Here is a 22,087-nt window from a genome sequence, read left to right as displayed (position 1 = left end):
AGTGGTCTCCCCCCCTCCACACCGATAAATACACACTGACATTAATCAATAAATAAAAGCAAAATACTTACCTGAATCCACGCTCTGGCTCCCGCCGCCGTCCGCACGTCAATCCTCCCAGGCTGGTGCCCTCTGCATTATGGGAGAGACGTCATGACGTCTCTCCCATTCATTACCCACTGCAGGAGCCGGAAGGGCTCTTGTAGTGGCCGCTGCGGCTTCAGCAGTCAATGAGAGTCTATCTGACTCTCATTGGCTGCTGTTTAACACACACATCGCTGGCGGTGATGTGTGTGCAGCAGCAGCAGCCAATGAGAGTCTGTCTGACCTCGTTGGCTGCTGATTCACACACACATCGCTGCCGTTCGGTGGTGATGTGTGTGCAGTAGCAGCAGCAGCCAATGAGAGTCGTCTGACTCTCATTGGCTGCTGGTTAACACACACATCGCCGCCTGCGCTGGCGGCGATGTGTGTGTTAGCACAGCCTGACCCCGCCCGCCTGCCACCCTCCTCCTGGCGCTATTGGGCAAGCGCTCAGGGGGAGGGAAGGGGCTCAGCTGTGCAGCACAGGACCGGCACTGGGAAGCCTAGCGCCAGTCCTGTGTAAATGTGTAGCGCTGACCGCACACACTGCGGTCGGCGCTACACTGGCTAACCAGGGCGGGCCGGTACCATGGCCGGCAGCGACACACACCCACGCCGCCGGTCCCACGGAGCCCAGGACACGTGCCCCACTCGCCCTGCCCTAGTTACGCCACTGGTTGTAGCTCATCCTTCCCATTATTAATCTGCCCTGTCTGTATCCATTTATCGATTTAAACTCCATCGGACCACGTACATCTTTGTACACCAATTCCAGGGGTGTCTCCGCTCTTCTTGCTGATTTTGGGAATGGTAAATGCTTCATGTATGGAACAAATATATAGATAGCGCAGTAGCGCACTCCACAATTCAACAGTCCGAACCTGGAAGTAAAGTGATCACGTACTTTATAGTATTTGCAAGCGTAAGCTCTTATTAGAGCCCATGTCGCAGTGCTTCACCATTGAGTCATACTGTAGCCCTTGAAAAGTATTTTAAATCCCTGCAATATGTGGCTATAAGGAATGCTAGTTTTCCTGGCTTCAACTGAAAAGTTAATGAATATGTTCCTAAGTGAGCTTGGGGTGAGAAGCTTATTTTACTTTATAATGAACTTGGGGAGATGCATTGTTGTTTGTGGCAAAAAAAAATGAGACTTGCAGAATATATTAAGACATGAGTAAAGGTTTGCTGTGTGCTCTAAATAAAATGTACACAATTATGATTTTAGATGTGAAACTATATGTGTAGACGGAGCCCATAGTTTCAGCTTCATCCAGGAACACTGGTAGTTTTAACCCACTAGTTGATTCAACTACAATGCATATAATATAATACTCCATTCAGGCATGAGCCGGGGGGTCGACACAGCTCTGACCTAGGTTTTTGAACACGTCTTCAACTCGTGTCTCAGCTAGGGACCCCCTTTCACACTACACCTTGGACCCGGGGAATTCCCGGGTCGCTCTCATCCACACTGAACCCGTGTCTGCCTTGGCATTCAGTGTGGGCCATTGAAAGGGGATGCTTTTTTTGGCTCACAATAATCTGCAAGCACCCCAAACAGCCAATTAAGTGTATTTTCAGCGGGTCTAAAAACCCAGGTTTACCGTTCACACTACAGGTGACCCAGGTCGGCCAGGGGAATAACCCTGGTACCGAGCAGGGTCGCGGACCCGGGACATCGAAACCAGGTCGGGTCTGTTCACACATATCCGAGCCCCGGGTCAAGCCGCAAACCTGGCAATATACTGGGTCGAAAAGCTATGTCTGAAAGGGATATTATTGTGGTAACACATTCAGAAAAAAGAATAGTAATAGTAAAACCACATCCCCATATTCAACAACACATCAGCCCTTATTTCATTTCCAGAAAAGCAGTTTTGCAGTAGGATAGTTTTAGTGTTACATTCAAAAACCTGTAGTAGTAATAATAATGAACAATATTACAATCCTGGACTTAAATGTAGTTAATTTATAATGGTAATTATTGTGCCATCGATTTCAATATTACATTTGGTCATTTCCAGGAACACACAATGTGGTTTTGTTGAACAGCAAAAATGACCTAATTTTAAATATGTACTTAAGAAATGAATAACGGCAAATGTCTTAATTGCTCATAATTGCTAATATACAGTTAAGCCATGCACCACTACCAAAGTACTTATACCAATGGGATGGTGCTAACTCTTATCAAAGCATTTAGATATGGAGAGTGAAACTTGCCAAGTCTCCTTAAGCCTCCAGATAAATAATACATACCATGGAATGCCCACTGATTCTGTACTGCAACTCCAAATTTCCCCTCTCTCTTCTAAGCCTGCTATGTACCATTTCCAAGGTGCTTCCCCCATTGTTAGAGTTGCTGTACGTTCTAGTTTTCCCGGGAATGTACTGGAATTCAACCCTCTGTCCCGGCATCCCGAAGACATTCTTCAGGACGCCCAATTGTCCCGGTTCGTGGGGAGCCGGACTCCAGTGGGCAGCTGGTCGGGCAGTGGAGGCGGTGTCAGTTTAAATTTGGCGCCGGCGCAAGTTGACAGCCAATGAGAAGCAGACACTACGAGCAAATCACGGCTAGCCATGTCACAGCTTGGCCCACTCTTGGCATCTGACGTCAGATGCCGCTGAGCGGAGCCTTCATTTCTGCGGAGGCGTTCAAGCAAAGAAGACGGCAGATGAAGAAGGAATATTGGCGGTGCTGTATGAAGAAGAAAGATTGGTTACGCTGGCCCAGCGGCAGAAGAAAGAAGATGAGTAAAAGTAAACTAGCTCCATTGATTTATTATCTGCAAATAAAATCCACTATTATACAAATGACCCATTCCGACTAAGGGCGGTGTCAATTAGTTTTGCACCCGTGGAAAAGTTTCGCCTGCCGGACTTTTTCGCTGACATCGTGTCTTTTTGAAGCAGAAACTTATTGTGCGCGTCCCCGCTATTCACTGTATGCAATTGCAAACCACGCTAAAACGGCAAGCGGCGAATTCAGAACAGGCGGAAAGTGCTGTCAGAATTGGAAAAACCAGCCTGATCCCCCCAAAAAGATGCACTAACATTGGGGATCAATGTAGATGTGTCAGAATAGCCCTAATAAAACTGTTTGGGGTACTTAAGTTGGTTCAGTAGCTTATTATTAGTGTCTTTGCACAAGTGGTGAAGAATGGCATTAAGCAGTATTTTTTGGTGAAAATAAGAAGTCCTGTCAAATTTGGGGTCCTTGAAAATGGGTGCTAGCAAATTTTAAAGTCTGTAAAGTTAAGTTTTAAAAACCGTGAAAAACGCACCTGTTGCAAGCTCCTGCAATCATAAAAAACACCTCACTTATCTTTGCAGACCCCCAAGAAGTCTATTTCGCTAGTTTTTATACATGTCCCCCCACTTTATGCTTTCGGCGATACTTTTTTGCGGAAAATGGCTTTTCGCTTCTAATTTAATACAACCCTAAGTATACAAATGACCCAGTCCCACTAAGTATACAAATGGCCAATTCCCACTAGTATACAAATGACCCATTCCAACTAAGGGCCGTATTCAATTAGAAGTGAAAAAGCAGTTTTCCACGAAAAAATATCGCCGATTGCGGCTTTTCGCCAGGTCGGAACAGGTCTCACACCTGAGGGTGTCAGATGGTAGGGAAAAATCATTATTTTAAGGTAAAAATGTCAGCACAAAGTGCAGAACCCCTTAGACAACCCCCTGTAATTAATAATTAGGCATTTATAAGTTTTCAATTAGCTTAAATGGTCCAATAATGTCATTTTTGGTTGTTCAAAAAATAAAATAGCCTCAAATTACCCCCAAATCAACTTTTTCTTTAATTTAGGCACCCAAAATGTAATGAAAGTATTTTTTAAAATGTAAAATAATTTATTTTTATCATTTATTTACATTTATTTAGAATAAATTCAAATGAACACAAAATCATCTTTTTATTCTACTTGTTTTTGCATTTTTACTTTAATTAATTTGAGATTAAATAAAAAATGTTTGATTTTTATAATTTTTTTTTTTTTTAAATGTACAAATCAGCCATTTGACACAATTTCAAAACCTCCAGTACTTTCCTTATGCCCACTAACAGCCTTCTATATAGTCCTGCTAACAAAATCATCACTTTTTGCGGGTCCAGGATGGTCTCTCCACTTTTTTATGAACTTCTCCCAAGTCGCATACTGTACCTGTCTGCTTGTTGTATGTTTCCATATTTTCTGTTCTGTCCTCCAGCAAAGTGTGGTTCAGAAGAGTCTCCAGATTGCTACCAGGTAGGCCCTCATCACCTGGGAACCAATAGTAAAGATAATGGTTCTAGGTTGACTGATAAAATAATTACAAACACAGTAACAACCAAGGAATGATTCTAGTTTTTACCTGTGCCGCATTCCACACCACAGTCCAGACAGTCCTCAGACTCAGTAGATGTGACCTTTACATTGGGCTCCTCCATCCTAGTATCTTCTGTGCTCTCTTCAATGTCGTCATCATCTTCATCATCACTGTTGCCAAGCGAGCCAAGGGACTGCATATGAGACTGGACTAGGCGCTGGACAGCTGCAGATAACAACGTTAAATATAGCTTAATGACATTGATAAAGAAAAACACATATTGTAGGATTTCTATGGAAAATACAAAATCACCATGGAGTTTGTACCTATTCTGTATAGGGAATCACCCAACATTATGTTCACTCATCACTGCAACAGTTTTTTGGCACTTCCTATAAAAAGGCACCGCAACTCATCAGATTATATCTTAATACTCAGTAATAGTAAATACATTTACCCATTGGCAGAAGCGGGACACAGACAATGTAGTTTCCTGACACTTAGACCCAGGGGCTGGCTGGCAACTTACAGGCTGGGGGGCAAAATCAAGTGAGTGGCCCCAGGTTTTCTCTCCAAAAGAAAAAGTGACAGAAAGTGGAGCTGCCACTTAAGGCTGGGGAGGCCCTAGAGGGCAACATTTGGGACACGGGGATCAAGTCCTAGTGTGCAAGCTTTGGGCACATTAATGAAAATGGTGCATGGCCACATACAGTAGCACGTCCCCATTTCATTTCACATTTGGGGCATGCACATCACTTCCCTATAGGCTGGGCTGCTCTCCCTACCTTTCCTCCAGCCTACAGGTGTGACTGCACCCAAAAAACAGGACTGTTGCACCTCAGTCATGATGTTTGGGGGGTATGCACACATGCACTGTATATGTACTGTTTTACACATAGCCACACATACATCAGGCTTGCCGACATATAGCTCCCTCCTTCCGAGAGGGAGCTGTCGGGCTTATACAGCGGGGGGCGTTATGTTGTAAAAGGCGGCAGGGCCCGCAGCTGATGCATCATTGGGTGCGGAGAATGGGGGCGTGACAGCATGACCACATCATCATGGCTCAGCCCCCTATTTACAATGCCAACACTGTGCAGCAGGGGGCGGAGCCACGATGACACGATTCACACTTTCAACCGCGGGGAGGTACAGACACGTCGCCGGGGCCGGGAGGCTTGCTTGCCTTCCCGGGGGGCCGGGTGCGGCACCCGATTTTCGGGAGGTTCCTGGTCGATTCGGGAGGGTAGGCAAGTATGAATACATACTGTCACACACATATGCAGTAACACACTTATACACATACATATATACAGTCACACTTATTCATACAAAACTATCACACATAAACACATACATACACAGTCACACACATATACACATACATGCATACAGTCATTACATGGTCACACATACTGTCATCACATAGTCACACATACATACAGTCACACACACACACATATATGCATACATACAGGCATCACATAGTCACATATACATACTGTCATCACATAGTCTCACACATACATACGGTCACACACTTGTCACATATATATATATAGACATTAGGGTTCTCCCTCCCACTTACATTAAACTCTGCCACTGTGACTTTACTGGCTGCAGCTCCTCCATGCTCTCTCTCATCATGCTGCTCCTGGCCCTGCTCCAGTGCCGTGTAGCCCCGCCTACTACTAGGACTCCGCCTCCAGCATTAATTTCTTCAGTTTATCAGATGATCGCAGTATAAAGGCTGGGCCTAGGGCTTCTGAGAAAAAGGAGGGCGCGGGGGCACTTACAACCTGCCCCTCTTTAATCCGGCTCTGGCTCCATTATGTGAGTAACACAAATGGAGTGGCCCAGCAGCATCCTCTGCCTGTCTCCAGTCATTCATGCAGCATTTGGCTGCAGGCAGATGGCAGCCCCCCAGGACTGACATAGTACCGGCCCGTCGGGCAGATGGCACCCTGGCCCAGCCCGCCCCTGCTTAGACCTCTAAGAAGTAACCATATCTTGATTATACATTTAAAAACACTCTAGATTATTGATGGACAGCCTGACACAATTCCAAAGGACCACACCCTTAATTCCAAAAATTAAAAATGGCCATAAAATTAGCTTGGCATCCCAACATCACTCTTCCCAAAAGCCCCCTCACATGCCCTCGCTTGCTGCACCACACATTCCACCACAAAATGCCCCCACAAGCACTCAGACCCTTTACTATAATATACCAACACCATATCAGATCCTGCATATACTTCAATACTCCCCCACAGTGTCCTCCCCTCATGTGTAGAGACCTTCCAAAATGCCTCCCAGGCCATCCCCAAATTACACTAAGGGGTTTATGTAGCAAGCAATGAAAAGCGTGGAGAAGTGGACTAGTGAAGAAGTTTCCCATAGCAACCAATAAGCTCCTACCTTATTTTTTATAGACTTTACTTGATAAATGCTACTTCAAAGCCGATTGGTTGCTATGAGCAACTTCTCCACTTGACTGGTCCTTGGACAGCGCCTGGAAATGGCTTCCAGCACTTTCAGCAGGCATTGGTTAGTGTACCAGTCCCCAGTGATGGTGCGCTGCTGCACAAATGGTACGGTAGCTACATGACCAGTCTTGGCTACAAAAACAGCCACCATATGCTTGGTCATGCTGCACTCATGTTGGATTTTCTGTGGTGGCGCACCTCCATTTGGGATCCACTGGGCTGACTGTTGTTCAGCATCAAAACTGTAGATCCAGGATTCATCCCCACTGATGATCTCCCAGACAGAGTTTGAGCGACTGTCATCAAACCTGGCCAACATGTTGCGGCACCAAGTCACCTGAGCCTCCTTCTGCTCTCGAGTCAGCTGATGGGGCACCCAGCGTGCAGAAACCTTGCTCAGGCCAAGCTTTTCATGGAGTATCGAGCAGATGGTAGACAATGAGATGCCTATCTCTTTCTCTAACTGGGCCAAGGTCACTCTGGCATCCTTCCTCAACTTTGGCCCACATGGCAGCAACGTTGTCCATGGTGATGGCGGACACAGGTCGGCCGCTGCGCTCCATTTTCCAGGGATCATCTCCCACACCAAAATTATGCAAACCATTCAAACACAGTGGTTCGGGAAGGTGCTTCCTTCCCAAAAGCAGCTCGCAGCTGGTCAAAACTCTCCTGCTGTTGCAGACCAGTCTTCATCGTAGAAGATAATGGCTCTTCAGTGGCCTTTGTTGAGCTCTATAAAGAGTTTCTTGAAGGAAGTGAGCAAGATGACTTATGCAGTTGTGTGCCCTGAAATCTTTCAAGAACTTTACTCAGAGATTACAGTTCACAACCAGTCAGATTGTGTCTACTCTACCTATGCCTCATACTAAAAAAACTTTGTCTGGTGAAAAGAATATTTCCATGGGAGTTCTGTGAATGAGAGCAAAGTTTCCTTTGATGTTAACATTGCATTCTGCCAGCTGCTTAACAGTGGTTCTGTCCTGGGGAGAAAAGGTGTCCCATATAGGGGATTGCGGGGAAGGGTGAACAGACAGGCAGAAATTCCAAGTGTTTCTGTCCCAGGTATTTAAAGTTTTTACTACAGTAGGTTTGAAGAGATTTAAGCCAAGGGATAATTTCTAAGAAAATTTTCCTACCATCTTCTAATAACTTAGTATGTTTCAGGGTCTGAATTCTATGTACTTTTAATAATCCTCCATAAAAAATTATTAAATACAAATTGGTGATGAGATACTTGTGCCCCCATAATAAAAACACTCAGGATTCAGTGCTTTACTCCCTCTGGATTTCAGACAGGCTTATACAGTATAGGCGTATGGATGTTCTCTATTATTATTATTTTTTATGGCGCCACAACGGTCCGTCAGTGCCTTGCAAATGGGCAAAATAAAAAAACAGTGACTAACAGTACAAAACAATACAGAACAAGGACATGGTTTCCACACATTGCTACATCCGCAATCATTAGACTCAAACATCTGGACGACAGCAACCAAAGGTTAGGTGCTGTTATAGGGAGTATAAGATAATGTAAGGCAGAGGTTCCCAAACTCGGGTCTCAAGGCACCCTACCGGTCCATATTTTATGGATATCTGTACTTGACCACAGGTGACTTAAACTACAGTCAATTTGATTTAACTACCTGTGCTCAACCATGGATCTCTCTAAAACATGAACTGTTGGGATGCTTTGAGTAACAAGTTTGGGAACCTCTTTGTACGGGAATGAAGAAGTACATGAGGGAGCTTACAATCTGAAGTACCTCCTGTGCTACAATATATATAAAGCATTAGAGCACTACTGCTGCCGGTTGGTGCACATTAAATGTTGGCTAGCACAAGAGTGAGAGTAACGCTTAAAGTCCTGCACAGTAATGAGGTGCAGCGCTGTCTGATATAAATGTGCAAGGTGGATTCAATTTAACTCCCCTTTTGGTATAGGGTTCTCATGGTCAGGGGCGTAGAGAGGGCAGGCGGGCCTGGGTGAAGGGGGTGTGGCCTAACCATAGCCCGCATGGCCACGTCTCCTTATGTTTTTTTGGGGTTTTTTTTTTTTTACAATTTTTTTTGCAGCATAGTGTGCCCTTTAGTCTGGCGCAAATCCGCGGGGGGGGGGAGGGCGCTATCAGCATGATTGCGTCCCCCCACAGGTATAGGAGACTGCTGCGGATGCTGCTCAGGAGCCGCGAGCAGTCTCCCACTGCAACCCAGCACACAGCAGCGTGTGCTTGGCTGCAGTGATTTAAGAGGTGGGGGGGGCAGTGCCGGACCCGGGGCCCTCCAGCAGCACGGGCCAGGGTAATTAGTACCCGCTCCACCTCTCTCGGCTCCCCTCTTCATGGTATGGCTGCATCCACAGGTGTCAGCATCACTCAAGCAATATGTCTCAGCCTAAAATCACTGTTTATCCTCTGCTGCTGTTCTCAAGCTGTCGCCCTCTCTCTGCAGCTACTTTTCAGCCCTCTTAAGCTCTATACAAGATGCTGTCTCTGGTATTTAACTGCAGTTTCAGGCAACTGCCACTGCAGGAAAAACTGCAGCAGTGCAACTCCCAGGCAAAATAAAGTGATACCTTGCAACTGTGAGGTAAGGGTTATTAAAATTAAACACTCTCTTAAGCTTTACTGAAAACCTAAGTATAAGTTGCAGCTTGAATAAATGTTATCTTAAGGTGGGTACACACTATGTGATTATTGGCCCGACATTGCTATATCTGACAGGTAGGGCCAATAACTGTGTAGTGCACCAGGGCCCGATGGTCAGACAAAAACCTGATCGGCTCCCGATACAGTGAGTGCTGCACACACCTTGTCGTTCATGTCGTTTTTGTATCCTTCAGAAAGTGCAGTGTTTACGGACCTTGGCCTGATGTCTGCTGATTAATTAGCATTCCCCTAAGGAGACTAGACGATTTGGAATCAAAAGGATTGTTTGTAACCAAATGATTGATGGGTAGTGTGTAGGGTGTGTATCGTTTTGGTTGGACTGAATTGATTTAGTTCTTGGGCAAAATCTTAAAGTGTGCAGCCAGCTTTAGTCTTCATTCAGGTAATAATATATTACGTCAGATACAGGGGGAGATGTACTAAGATAAAGTGGAGTGATATAAAGTACCAACCAATCAGCTCCTAACTGTCACTTTACAGGTTGTGTTTGAAAAATAATAGGATCACAAGTAATATCATGTCTGTAAGCAGTATTTATTACACGTGTGTTTGTGTGCGCTTACACTTCATAATAGGGATTCATTGTTACTCATAGGCATTACTGTGATTCTTAGGACCAAAAAACCATCGACCAGCAGCATGGTGACTATTGCTCTTATATACCTGTATACATTGTGGTAGGAGTTCCAGGAAACATATTTATTTCCACTGTGATCCTATAAGCACTGCTAACAACATGAGAGATCACCTCACCTTTAATTGATGGAGGGATGTAGTGACTTGGATTGGGTCTTTTTGTGGTTAATGGTTGATCATCACCTGATAGTTTCTAGGAGAGAAGGAGAAGTGTGGGAGACAGTTTAGACACCAATTACTATAAGAGCATAGGGCCTGATTCAGAATTGTACGGTAATACTGTTGCAACTGCGTCTTTTTACACAGATACTGTGAGTTAATATGCAAATGTCACATCCGCTGGGATATGTATTGAGATGCCCACCGGCGGCTTTGAAAATCCAAGTGGCTGCATAAAAAGTGGCAGCATCTGCGTATCAGGATGCAACATTAAATCAGCTCTGTGGAAGGGAGCAAGTCAGTGATGGAGACAACATATTACAGCGTTACCCCAAAAAGGGGTCCGTTAGGTTTTACTGTGCTTTTCAACTTCACTTCAGGATTCATAACAACTAGCCTCTTGTCGCATTCACGCCCAGCCAGGGAAACCTGATAGCAATACAATTGTACTGTACTTCATACTGCAGTCAGCCGCAGGAGAGCGTTTGTTTGCTTCGTGCTGCAATCAGTCACAAAGGAGAGTGTATTATCACTGCACCTTGCAGTTAGCAACCACACATATTCACCCCCTAGTGGACATTTCGCATACTGAGTGACTTTTTTCTTATGCAAAGCCCTTCCCATAAGGAACTGAAACTGAGTTCTTGTACTTAATGTCATGTTATTGTGGTGCTGAAAGTACCACTGAAATTGCTGTAATTGTAACTAGTGATATTGATAGGATAATTGAGACAAGTTTCATAAAGATATCAAATATATGGCCATATTCAATTAGGCTGCGAAAAGCCGGAATCGACTATAATTTGTCGGCGATTATGTAATTTTCGTCTATTTCAATTATCCCCGTATTCAATTTCAAAGACTTTTCGCAGGTTCGAAAAGTCTTTGTAAAAAAACGGGGATAAGTTTTCACCATGTTTTACATGTCGAAAAAAAGTGCAGAATTGGGGTTTAGGGGTGCAGGCTTAAAAAATATAGCCTGCACCCCTGGGAATGGCCCTTAAAATGAACTGTGTCAAAAAAAGTAAAAAAAAAAAATAGGGATACCCCAAAAAATTATTAAAATTTGGGGTAATAAAAAAAAAAGGAGAACAGTGTTTAAAAATAGTGAAATAGGTTCAGGGGTATTCTGTAGTTATGCGGCAGGTGTTTTTTAGAATAGAATTATAGCGGCAGGTGCATTATTGCAGAAGTTTTAAAAAATTAGTTTAGGGACTTAAAAATTTGCTAGTACCCATTTTCATGTACCCCAAATTTGATGGGACCGCTTCTAAAAAAGAAAAAAAAAAAGTGCTCTTCTGCATCACTTCTTCAATGTCAGGAAAAAAACACCTGCCGCGGCTATTTCAAAATGCAGGGCTAAACAGGGGTACCCACAGTGACCCCCCATGTCTGGACATCATTAGGGGGGTCCCTGGATGAATTCCCGAAAATTCCCCTATTTTTCCCTATACTTACCTTTCCGCAGGCTCCTGTTTTCACTGGCTCCAAATTGAATACGGAGATAAAGCGGGCGCACGCGCCCAATACTTTATCCCCAGAAAAGCTCCGATGTGGAGCGAAAAGTCCAGGACGGACTTTTCGCTCCAATATTGAATACGAGCCATAGTAGATTATTGCCAGTTAATGTATAGTGATCACTCCTTGCTATTAAGATTATTGTGAGAAGTTGTTTGAATACATCCCTTTCTTCGTAACCTAAGAACAGAGGGCCTGATTCAGAGTGCTCGCAACCGGGTCGATGGTGGCCCACAGCGCATGTGCTCCATCGCTCCGGGTCTCGCACCAAAGGGGGCGAGCTGTCGATGTTGAGTGACAGCTCGCCCCCCTTTGGTGGGCGGGCCGGGGGGGTGGCTGCCCAAACGGAGGCGTTCCCATGAGAACGCCTGCCGTTTGGGGGCAGCCACACTGACATCACAAGTGATGTCAGTGAAGAGCTTCCGGCTCTGTTGGAGCCGAAAGCTCTCTGGGGCTTGCGATTGAATGAGACCCTACCACAAGGGTCTCGTCGCAAGCCCGATGATCGCGATGGTCAGACCATCGCGACCATCATCATGGCCGCTCGCTATAACCATGGGCGGTCACCCACAGCTATGCGAGCGGCCAAGAGGCCGCTCCAAAAATAAAAAGCCCGGCCCTGATTCAGAGCGAGCGCTCTGTCAGAGCGAGCGGCTCTGAATCAGGCCCAGTGACCTCTTGTCCTGACTAAATAAAATTGCAGTCACTGTCCACACATGTAGTGACTTGTTTTGGGGTTGTCTCTGGGGTCCTCAGCAGAAGTAATCGAGAACACAGAGGAGGCTGGGTGCGACAGGCCATTGCAGGTGAGATAGGTACAACCAACACATCCGCACCTATAAAGAAGCTGTTAAATGAGCGACATTGCAGACACATCAAGATACATATTCCATGCAAATTAGACGTATGCGCTGTAATAAAAACATTGGCTAACTGCGTAAATATTGCCATAGCGTACAACTCTGAATCAGGTCCGTAGTTCCTAACAATTATGTTTTTAACGGCACAGTCCAGTTTGGAGAGAGACGGGGTGGATCTGGTGCATGGCCAAATGTGTTGCAGTTTTATAAGACTATAAATAAATGAAGAAGTACAATATAAGCAAATGATTAATATGGGCAGGTTACAGTACAGATGAAAGAATGCACCCAGGGCCAGAAATGTACATATAATTCCAAACCAAGAGCATAATTTCTCTGCGTATTTGTATTTATCAGCATAAGTAATCATTGCTATTCTGCTTTTTGTTCCATAGACTATGTACTGTAACAATAATAAGTAAAATAAATAATACTATCGCGCTGTCAGATAAGCAGCTGGTAAAGGGATGGTCAGTCCCAACAATAATCAGAGAAAGAAATAGTACAAGGACCAGCGCTAAGAAATCCAGAAGTTCAAATACATAAATATACCTACACTCCTGAGAAAGCTGGTGGATAATTTACCAGTGAAACGCGTTGAGAGGTTTTATTTCTATAACTCCCCAATCTACTGGATGTACTTTGGACTAACTGCATAAACCTCCTTGGCAACCATTGCGGCGCCTTAAGACAAACTGGGTGTGTTTCTTGTTCACCTTACTCAAATCCACAGTGGATGCTTAAAAGGACCTTTGGAAATACACTCTACAGCAGTGGTCGGGGAACAGGGGTAAATTACCCCACATGGGGTAAAAATGAAATTCCTGGGGGTAATGGACAGACAGCCGGGCATGCATATGAATCATTCTATGCATGCCCGGCTGTCCGTCCATTACCCCCGGCTGTGCCGCAGGGAGGCTCTAAGCCGGACGCCCGCTGAGATGTATTACCAGCGGGCGCCCAGCTCCTTCCCTGCAGCGCCGTGTTAGCCGGAGGCTGGAGTTCTCTTCTGAACTCCAGCTTCTGTCTCTCTCCATGCGCACTATGGGAGAGACGTCATGACGTCTCTCCCATAGTTCCGAGGAGCAGCCGGGCGGACTGGACGACGGCGGATGCAGGAGCGGGGATTAAGATAAGTGTTTTTTTTTCTTTTTGTACAAGCGGCACTACAGGAGCGTTATATGGGAGCACTACTACAGGGGCACAGCTATGGGGGCACTACTACAGGGGCATAAGTATGGGGGCACTACTACAGGGGCATAACTATGGGGGCACTACTACAGGGGCATTATATGGGGCACTACTACAGGGGCATAACTATGGGGGCACTACTACAGGGGCATAACTATGGGGGCACTACTACAGAGGCATTATATGGGGCACTACTACAGGGGCATTATATGGGGGCACTACTACAGGGGCATTATATGGGGGCACTACTATATGATTTCCTTCCTTTCAAATCAAGGGGGTAATGTCGGCGTATCTAAATATATTTTGGGGTAAAAGGTAAATAAGTTCCCTGACCCCTGCTCTACAGACTGGTAATCTCTTGTGCTGCTTATTATTATCCTTATGGACATATAGGAGGGAGTCCTAATCCCAGTATATACCAATTGGGAGTTGCTATTATTCTGCCAAACTTTTGCATTTTAATTTTTATCGTGTTTTTTGTTTATTTATTTTTTCATTGTTTTATTATTGTAAATCTGAATACCTAACTATGCAATGTGTGCAATGGTTTTAGTGTACTATTTTGTGATAATGAATTAAATGTATTTATTTATAGCTTAAAACCGTCCATCACATTTTTTATTTATGTATTTGAACTTCTGGATTTGTTAGCGCTGGTTCTTGTACTATGTACTGTAACAGTGCATGAGTAGAAAATGATGCAAGACAAGAGTGAATGTTTGTTTGTAATGAGGCAAATATAAAATAACAATATATTTGACATTTACTAACCTTTTTTAATGCAGCAAGGGAGGCTCAGCAAGGACATATAAAATTGTTACATATCCCTTTAAGGGCTGTGAAGGGTCTCTGCACTGTCTCAAAATCTAAGAACGCAAATAACTTTCCAATGATGCATCCCTGACCCCGCTGACATCAGCAGTATGTCTCAGCAGTTGGGCTTTTGCCTCTTTGAAATAAAAACACTTTTGCACTTAGATTGATGTACCACTGCTGAGGGTCACCCAGGGTAAAGGAATGACCTGTTTTATTTGATGTTCAGAGAGAGCCAGCAGTGCTTACTGCATGGAGGCTGGACTGATAGGAACACAAAATCTGTCTGCCCCCCTTAGAAAATTATACCTTAACTTGGAATTACATTATATAATAGGTAGTATTCATGTACACACATACATATGATTTTTTTCTATGAGCTTAGCAGAATTTATGATGTTTGAAATAGGTGACACATTTTCCCTGTCCAACCCAGACTTTCTGTAAGTAACCTATGGAATGACACTGTAGAGAACTTCTGTAGACTTACAATGACTCTGGGAGAAAACTAACAATTAGGGCCAGATTAGATGCACCTGCGACTGTGTCTCTTTCCACAGTGCAACTGATTCTTTATACTAATGCCGCAACTGATAAGTTTTGCACAGAGGCAACCACCATCTGCGGCGATAATCTGTGCATATTAAGACGCACCAGCCCTATGGAACGCAGAATCATCGTCTGAATATGGCCACCAGTCAGTGCCACTGCAGCAAAAGGCACGACATACTCCTGTCTGGCTAGATACCCGCCTGTTACCACCCACAAATGCCCATTGAAATTGCCTCTCTCTGCATCCAAATTTGCTCTACATCTTCCGGCACTAACCATTGGTACGAATGAGCAGTGTGAGACAGACGCATGTGCAGACTTAAAACATCGCCAGCTTGCGTCTGACATCGACTCTGCATGCACCTCTTAATTAAGCTCTTATTTTTTTAACAAGGTTATGTGCAATGTCATAACTCCAGGGGAAACTTTTACACATACATATGTCAGTGCTTCAAAGACAGCCATTATTCATTTCAGCTGGGCCTACTGACATCACTGAGGTGTGAGACATTGTGCCTGATTCCGAGTTGGATGCCGCGGCATTGTCAGACTCAGTAAAGTGATTTTTTTATTACACGCATGTGTCTAAGTCGCACTGCATCCAGATAGAGTCGCGGTTGCAATTGAGGCGTACGGGAGACGCATGATCTCTGAAATGTTTTTTAAATGTATTGGGTGTTCCAGTGCGGTAACGGGAAGGTGACTCATCGGTCGCACGGAGATGGTCCGTCTCATGGCTGTAACTAGTGGTGTGCGACTGGTTCCACCGATCAGAGCGCAGGGGTCTATGAGCAGCACCGTAACTGCCCCATGGACCTTGTTTCTGGCAAGCAGGGTACCTGGTACGGCACCCTGCAGCCAGTAACGCTGCGGCAGTGCCCCCGTAGCATCCTTTGTACACTACAGGCAGGAAAACTGCTGTGCATACAGCTGAACAGAGCGTCTTCTAGACGTTCAGAGACTGATTCAGACCCGCTCGCAAGTGGGTTGATGGCCAGGCAGGCATGTGCACACTGCGCGTATGCAAGCCCCGTAGCTCACTACAAACGGGGCGGCTGTCGATGTTGATCGACAGCTCGCCCTGTTTTGTAGGCGGGGAGGGGGGGGTGGCTGGCCAAACGGAGGCGTTCCTGAAGGAACGCCTGCCGTTTGGGGGCAGCCCTACTGACATCACAAGTGATGTCAGTAGTGAGCTTCCGGCTCTATTAGAGCCGGAAGCTCACTGGGGCTTGCGACAAACGAGACCCTTGCGGTAGGGTCTCGTCGCAAGCCCGATGGTCGCGACCATCACCTGGCCGCTCGCTAAAGCTGAGGGTGGTCACCCACAGCAAAACGAGCGGCCAGGTGGCCGGCTAAAAAAAAATAAGCGGCCGTCCTGATTTTTGCGAGTGGCTCTGAACCAGGCCCTCTGTGCACTGGTGTGCTTACGGGCATTGGCTGCCCCTCCCCAACGCATGACAAAGAGGACGGGGGCAGCACAGGGCACATAAAAGTCCTCGTACGGCACTGGTCCGTCTTGTGGGCATGTTGTGGGAGTGTTGCGGGTGTGTAGGTGAAAGTGATTGCATACAGAGAAGCTCAGATGCTCACATAGGAGGCCATACTTGGACAGAGCAACTGAACTTGCTGTAAGGGTGGCACAAAATTCAGTGGTGCATCTAAAGACGCACCAATCTATATTTCATTGTCTGCAGACGATGACAGTGGACGTCTCGGTCCTTGCTCATTCTGACACCACGGATGGACCCCAGGAAATGGCTTTCTAGCAGCATTTTCAAAAAGCCGCAGACGGGTTACTGGCAAAAGACAGACATGGGGCGGAATTCTATTCAACGCGAATCGAACAGTGCTGGGAGGGAGCTCCTGGAGCTATTCAATTCAGCGCAATGTAATGTCAGAGAATGCCGGTTCTCGCGACTTAACCTGGGTGTTTAGGCACGAGAACTGGCATTCTTTGACTAAAGTGCCGGCCTCTCGGCTGTTAGCACCGCACTAAGCCATAAAACAGCTGCGCACTCAGCACTTTTGTCAGATTTCTCCTCGCATCCCCAGGGGGGTGCGAGAAGAAATCCTTTAGCCCGCTCAAACTCCGCGCTGAATTGAATAACTGCGGGAACTCCCTCCCGTGGCTATTCAACATCTTTGAATTTAATTCCCCCCTCCATGGACGGCTTTTTCATAAATGTTGGACTAGTCCACAAAATTTTTGCCAACACTTCACGTAGCTTTGGCTCTTTTAAGTCTTTTAAATCTATTTTTACCAATACCTTGTGTTTAAGGAAACCTGTGGACTCCAATGCAGTTGTAACTTAAAGGACTTGTCCTTCCTACCTCCTCTATGCCCTTATAATTGCGGCGACTGCTGAACAAGTCTGCATGGACAATGGTCGGGATTGACCAATATAGTCAGAGGGGTAATTCAGAGGTGGACACTGGTATAGTGTCAGTGCCAGCACCTTAAGTTTACTTCTGCACATGCCTCCCGATGTCTACCGCTGGGCCTTATTCATTAAGGATTGCTATTGCTAAAGCTTACGGAGTTGGCCGATTGTTGCGTACTGCGCATGCATTGCAGTATGTGTGCGTGAAGGCACCACTGCGATCATGGAAACCACGCAGAGCCATCGCAGAGTGACTGACAGGCAGTGGGCGTTTGGGGGTGGTGACGGGCGCCAGACTGAACGCCAGTGCATGAGCGTGCATAAATTAGCCAGTGCGATTGCATACACAGCACGAGTACTTACCGCGCACAACGAAGTTAGCAATTTCTAAGTAAGGTCAGGGCTGCTGTAATTCTGCGTGAGGAGCCGATGGTACTCGATGTTACCAATGTTTATGGAGTTTTGCAAGGTATTACAGATGTGAGATAACTGTAGTGGGCGGTAGTGGGTGTCTATGCTGGCAGCATGACGGCATAGCAATAGCAATCATTAGCATATTTTCACAGCAAATCTGCATGCGATTACAGAGCTGCGATCACAATAGCGAGTCCTAATGAATCAGCCCACAGATCGAAATTGCATGGACATCTATGCAATTTTGATGGGCAGTAACTGGGGGGGGGGCTAACAGTCACTGGTGTGCTGTGGGGTTTTGGTGTCAGTGACTGCGTGTAAAAACGGCAGCCATGGTCACTGGGACATTCTGCTTCTGCCATAGGCAGGTGCAATGTCTGATGCTGAGCTAATTGTGCATCTTTTTACACACATCAGCGGATTCGCGACCCAGCCACTGGGCATCTCCATAGGGTGCCTATCGGCCACAGCATTAGCATAAAGACTCAGTAGCGGCTGTGACAAAAGTCGCAGCCGCTACTGCAACTGTATCCACCTCTGAATCATCTGCGTCCACCAGATTATCCACATAACTGCTACATTGGGGATAGGTTCACTAGTGATGGGTCATCCTCTGTTATTTCTTTGCAGAGCCATTTCCCATAGGCTTCCAGAATCTTCCTTCCAATGTCATCTGCGTGTTTTGTGACTTTAGTCAAATAGTGCTAGCCTATATCGTCATTCACCTGATTTCTATTAAAGCATTCATTAAAACTAACAATGAACATATTATACTTCATAATGAACATGTTGTACTATATAATGATCTGGAGAACCTGTATACCAATAATAAAAAACCTACTGCACAGTACAGTTGGAATGAACATATATAACCAGACCTCCCAACATAACCCCAACCACTTTTACCAAATGTACTACCCTCAGTCTTCTACTAATTTTGCTGGTGCATTTGTGTGGGCAAACAAATGAATTGGAGAGAAGGGTATTTATTAATATTAAGTAATGAATTCAGCCCAGATAACTGCAATAGTAAGAGTTTTCAGCAGCCGAACATTTTGTACCCCTGATACGTGCAGTGTGAAGGGCGTTTCCTGGCACAGTAGGATGGCATTTGCACTATCTAGGCTCTTTTCATATGGGAAAGAACATTTATAAGTGTATTTAAGCCAATGTTAGAAATAAATTAAGATGTACATGTAATGGTAAGGGAGAAATAAGCACTGCAGTGTACTAGCCTTAATCTCATTGATTATTTACCACATAATGTATATTATTTTTTGTGGGGGGATTCACTATGGAATGGTCCAAAAGTAACAACATGCATAACTTTGAACTTTTTGAAGTTAAATTAATGTATATGAGAACCCCAAGGTACTGTGAGGGAAGTTGTTACTAGTACCAAATTAAAGCAGCCCTGTAGGTTGCCAACCCTAAAAAAATATACTTTGAAGTTAAATTTTAACTTTTGTCAACATATAGTAGGTCCTCATTCGATGGTTTGTGTACAACTCCGATGGTGGGAGGACTGCGCATATACAGAATGTGTACTGCACATGTGCAAGCCTCCATCTGCAAGTTATCTCACAGTGCCTCCTAGCTGCAACCTGCCGTTTGGGGTCGGGGAGGGGATGGCGCCAGCCTGAGTTCCCGGAAACGGGCGTGTTGCAGCAGTGATGTGAATTTCGCCCAGCTATGTTGAATCCTGTCGATAATTGTACAATCCGCTCGTCCGTATGCAGAATGCTATAGACACATTAGTGCAATACATGCATTTTACCTCTGCATTTTTCTGAATGATAACTGACCCTTACCAAATCTCTCAGCAGTATTAGAGTACTCAGAACACACAGTGCACTATTGAAACTGCGTCCTCACCCGCTGCCACCCCCACACAGCTCATCAGGTGGCCTTGCTGCGTTCTCTGTGATTTTTTGAGCAGAACATTCTCTACTTTAAATAAACCCTTTTGTTCAGTCTTCTGAATTTCAACATCTCCCCCCTTCCTCACAAATTCCATTACGTATTTTCACCCCATGAGCTGGGGGAGGGAGGGCAGAAGTGCAGTCTGGGCTTTACCTGTTAAGTTGCTTATTCGGCCAGAAACAGCTAAACTCAATTCAACCCATTCACTGCCAGATTCAATGTCAAAAAGATGGTTAAATGCAGAACATATTGTCAGTACAGGTGTTCTAAAAGCAACTTGGAGAGGGCAGGAACCACTTGGAGAGGGCAGGAAAGCTGACTGGGAAGGGAGTAGAAATCAAAGACATTTATACCTGCCCACGTACATGACAGTAAATAATGATAAATAGAGGTGTATTACAGACCTGATATAATGTGGGGTCTTCATCTGCAAAAGAACGGATTGGAAGATGTAAGAAAATAACAGAAAATTAATATTGGGAGAGAGAGACAGTCATTTATATACAGAGCATTTCAGATCCATACACCCCCCAGGGGCCTGATTCTGAGTTACATGCAATGGCGATGTTCACGGAGTTGAGAGATTTTTTGCTACTGAGTATGCGCAAAATCCCTAAATCCTGTTATACTGTGTGTACACACAGAGGCGCAGTTACAATTGAGAGACACAGTAACATAAATGTATTGCAAATGTGCTGGGTATCCCTAAGTAGTGACTGGGAGGTAGCTATCCAGACCACGGAGATGGGCCATCTTATGGGCGTGTTATGGGAGTGTTATGAGCGTGTTGCTGAACTGGTTGAGAACCAGAAGCTTAATAGCTCACATTGGAGTCTATACCTAAACTGAAAATCTGCCCCTAACATGGAGCTGGTGCAAATTTTTATGGTCTAAAGATGTACCAAGCAGGATTTGAGCATCTAACCTCTGTGCTGCTCTCTACTTTCTCCTCACACCTCTGTGCTGCTCTCTACATTCTTCACTAACCTCTGTGCTGCTCTCCACATTCTTCCCTAACCTCTGTGCTTCTCTCTACTTTCTCCTCACACCTCTGTGCTGCTCTCTACAATCTCCTCACACCTCTGTGCTGCTCTCTACAATCTCCTCACACCTCTGTGCTGCTCTCTACAATCTCCTCACACCTCTGTGCTGCTCTCTACATTCTCTTCTCACCTCTGTGCTGCTCTCTACAACCTCCTCACACCTCTGTGCTGCTCTCTACAATCTCCTCACACCTCTATGCTGCTCTCTACAATCTCCTCACACCTCTGTGCTGCTCTGTACATTCTCTTCTTACCTCTGTGCTGCTCTCTATAATCTCTTCTCACCTCTGTGCTGCTCTCTACATTCTTCCCTAACCTCTGTGCTGCTCCCCACATTATCTTCTCACCACTGTGCTGCTCTACTTTCTCTTCACACCTCTGTGCTGCTCTCTACATTCTCTTCTCACCTCTGTGCTGCTCTCTACATTCTTCCCTAAACTCTGTGCTGCTCCCCAGATTCTTTCTCACCTCTGTGCTGCTCTCTACTTTCTCCTCACACCTCTGTGCTGCTCTCCACATTCTCCTCACACCTCTGTGCTGCTCTCCACATTCTTCCCTAACCTCTGTGCTTCTCTCTACTTTCTCCTCACACCTCTGTGCTGCTCTCTACAATCTCCTCACACCTCTGTGCTGCTCTCTACAATCTCCTCACACCTCTGTGCTGCTCTCTACAATCTCCTCACACCTCTGTGCTGCTCTCTACATTCTCTTCTCACCTCTGTGCTGCTCTCTACAACCTCCTCACACCTCTGTGCTGCTCTCTACAATCTCCTCACACCTCTATGCTGCTCTCTACAATCTCCTCACACCTCTGTGCTGCTCTGTACATTCTCTTCTTACCTCTGTGCTGCTCTCTATAATCTCTTCTCACCTCTGTGCTGCTCTCTACATTCTTCCCTAACCTCTGTGCTGCTCCCCACATTATCTTCTCACCACTGTGCTGCTCTACTTTCTCTTCACACCTCTGTGCTGCTCTCTACATTCTCTTCTCACCTCTGTGCTGCTCTCTACATTCTTCCCTAAACTCTG

General features: G+C 45.4%; 1 protein-coding gene across 1 annotated transcript in view; it reads right to left on the bottom strand.

Annotated features, from left to right (window-relative positions):
* The window catches only part of PPP1R1B (protein phosphatase 1 regulatory inhibitor subunit 1B), a 96,458-nt gene that overhangs the window by 7,934 nt on the left and 66,437 nt on the right, over positions 1-22,087 (bottom strand). Inside the window, exons 3-6 of the mRNA XM_088474623.1 lie at positions 20,420-20,442; positions 10,319-10,394; positions 4,456-4,635; positions 4,266-4,364 (exon numbers count right to left, since the gene is read on the bottom strand). Of these exons, the coding sequence (XP_088330749.1) occupies positions 4,266-4,364; positions 4,456-4,635; positions 10,319-10,394; positions 20,420-20,442 (378 nt within the window). The remainder of the gene's footprint in view (positions 1-4,265; positions 4,365-4,455; positions 4,636-10,318; positions 10,395-20,419; positions 20,443-22,087) is intronic.

This window comes from Taudactylus pleione, unplaced genomic scaffold, assembly GCF_031769625.1.
Source record: "Taudactylus pleione unplaced genomic scaffold, aTauple2 ptg000155l, whole genome shotgun sequence".
Classification (NCBI taxonomy): domain Eukaryota; kingdom Metazoa; phylum Chordata; class Amphibia; order Anura; family Myobatrachidae; genus Taudactylus; species Taudactylus pleione.
The sequence above is the reverse complement of the archived record's forward strand: the minus strand, read 5'-3'. Positions and strand labels throughout refer to the sequence as shown.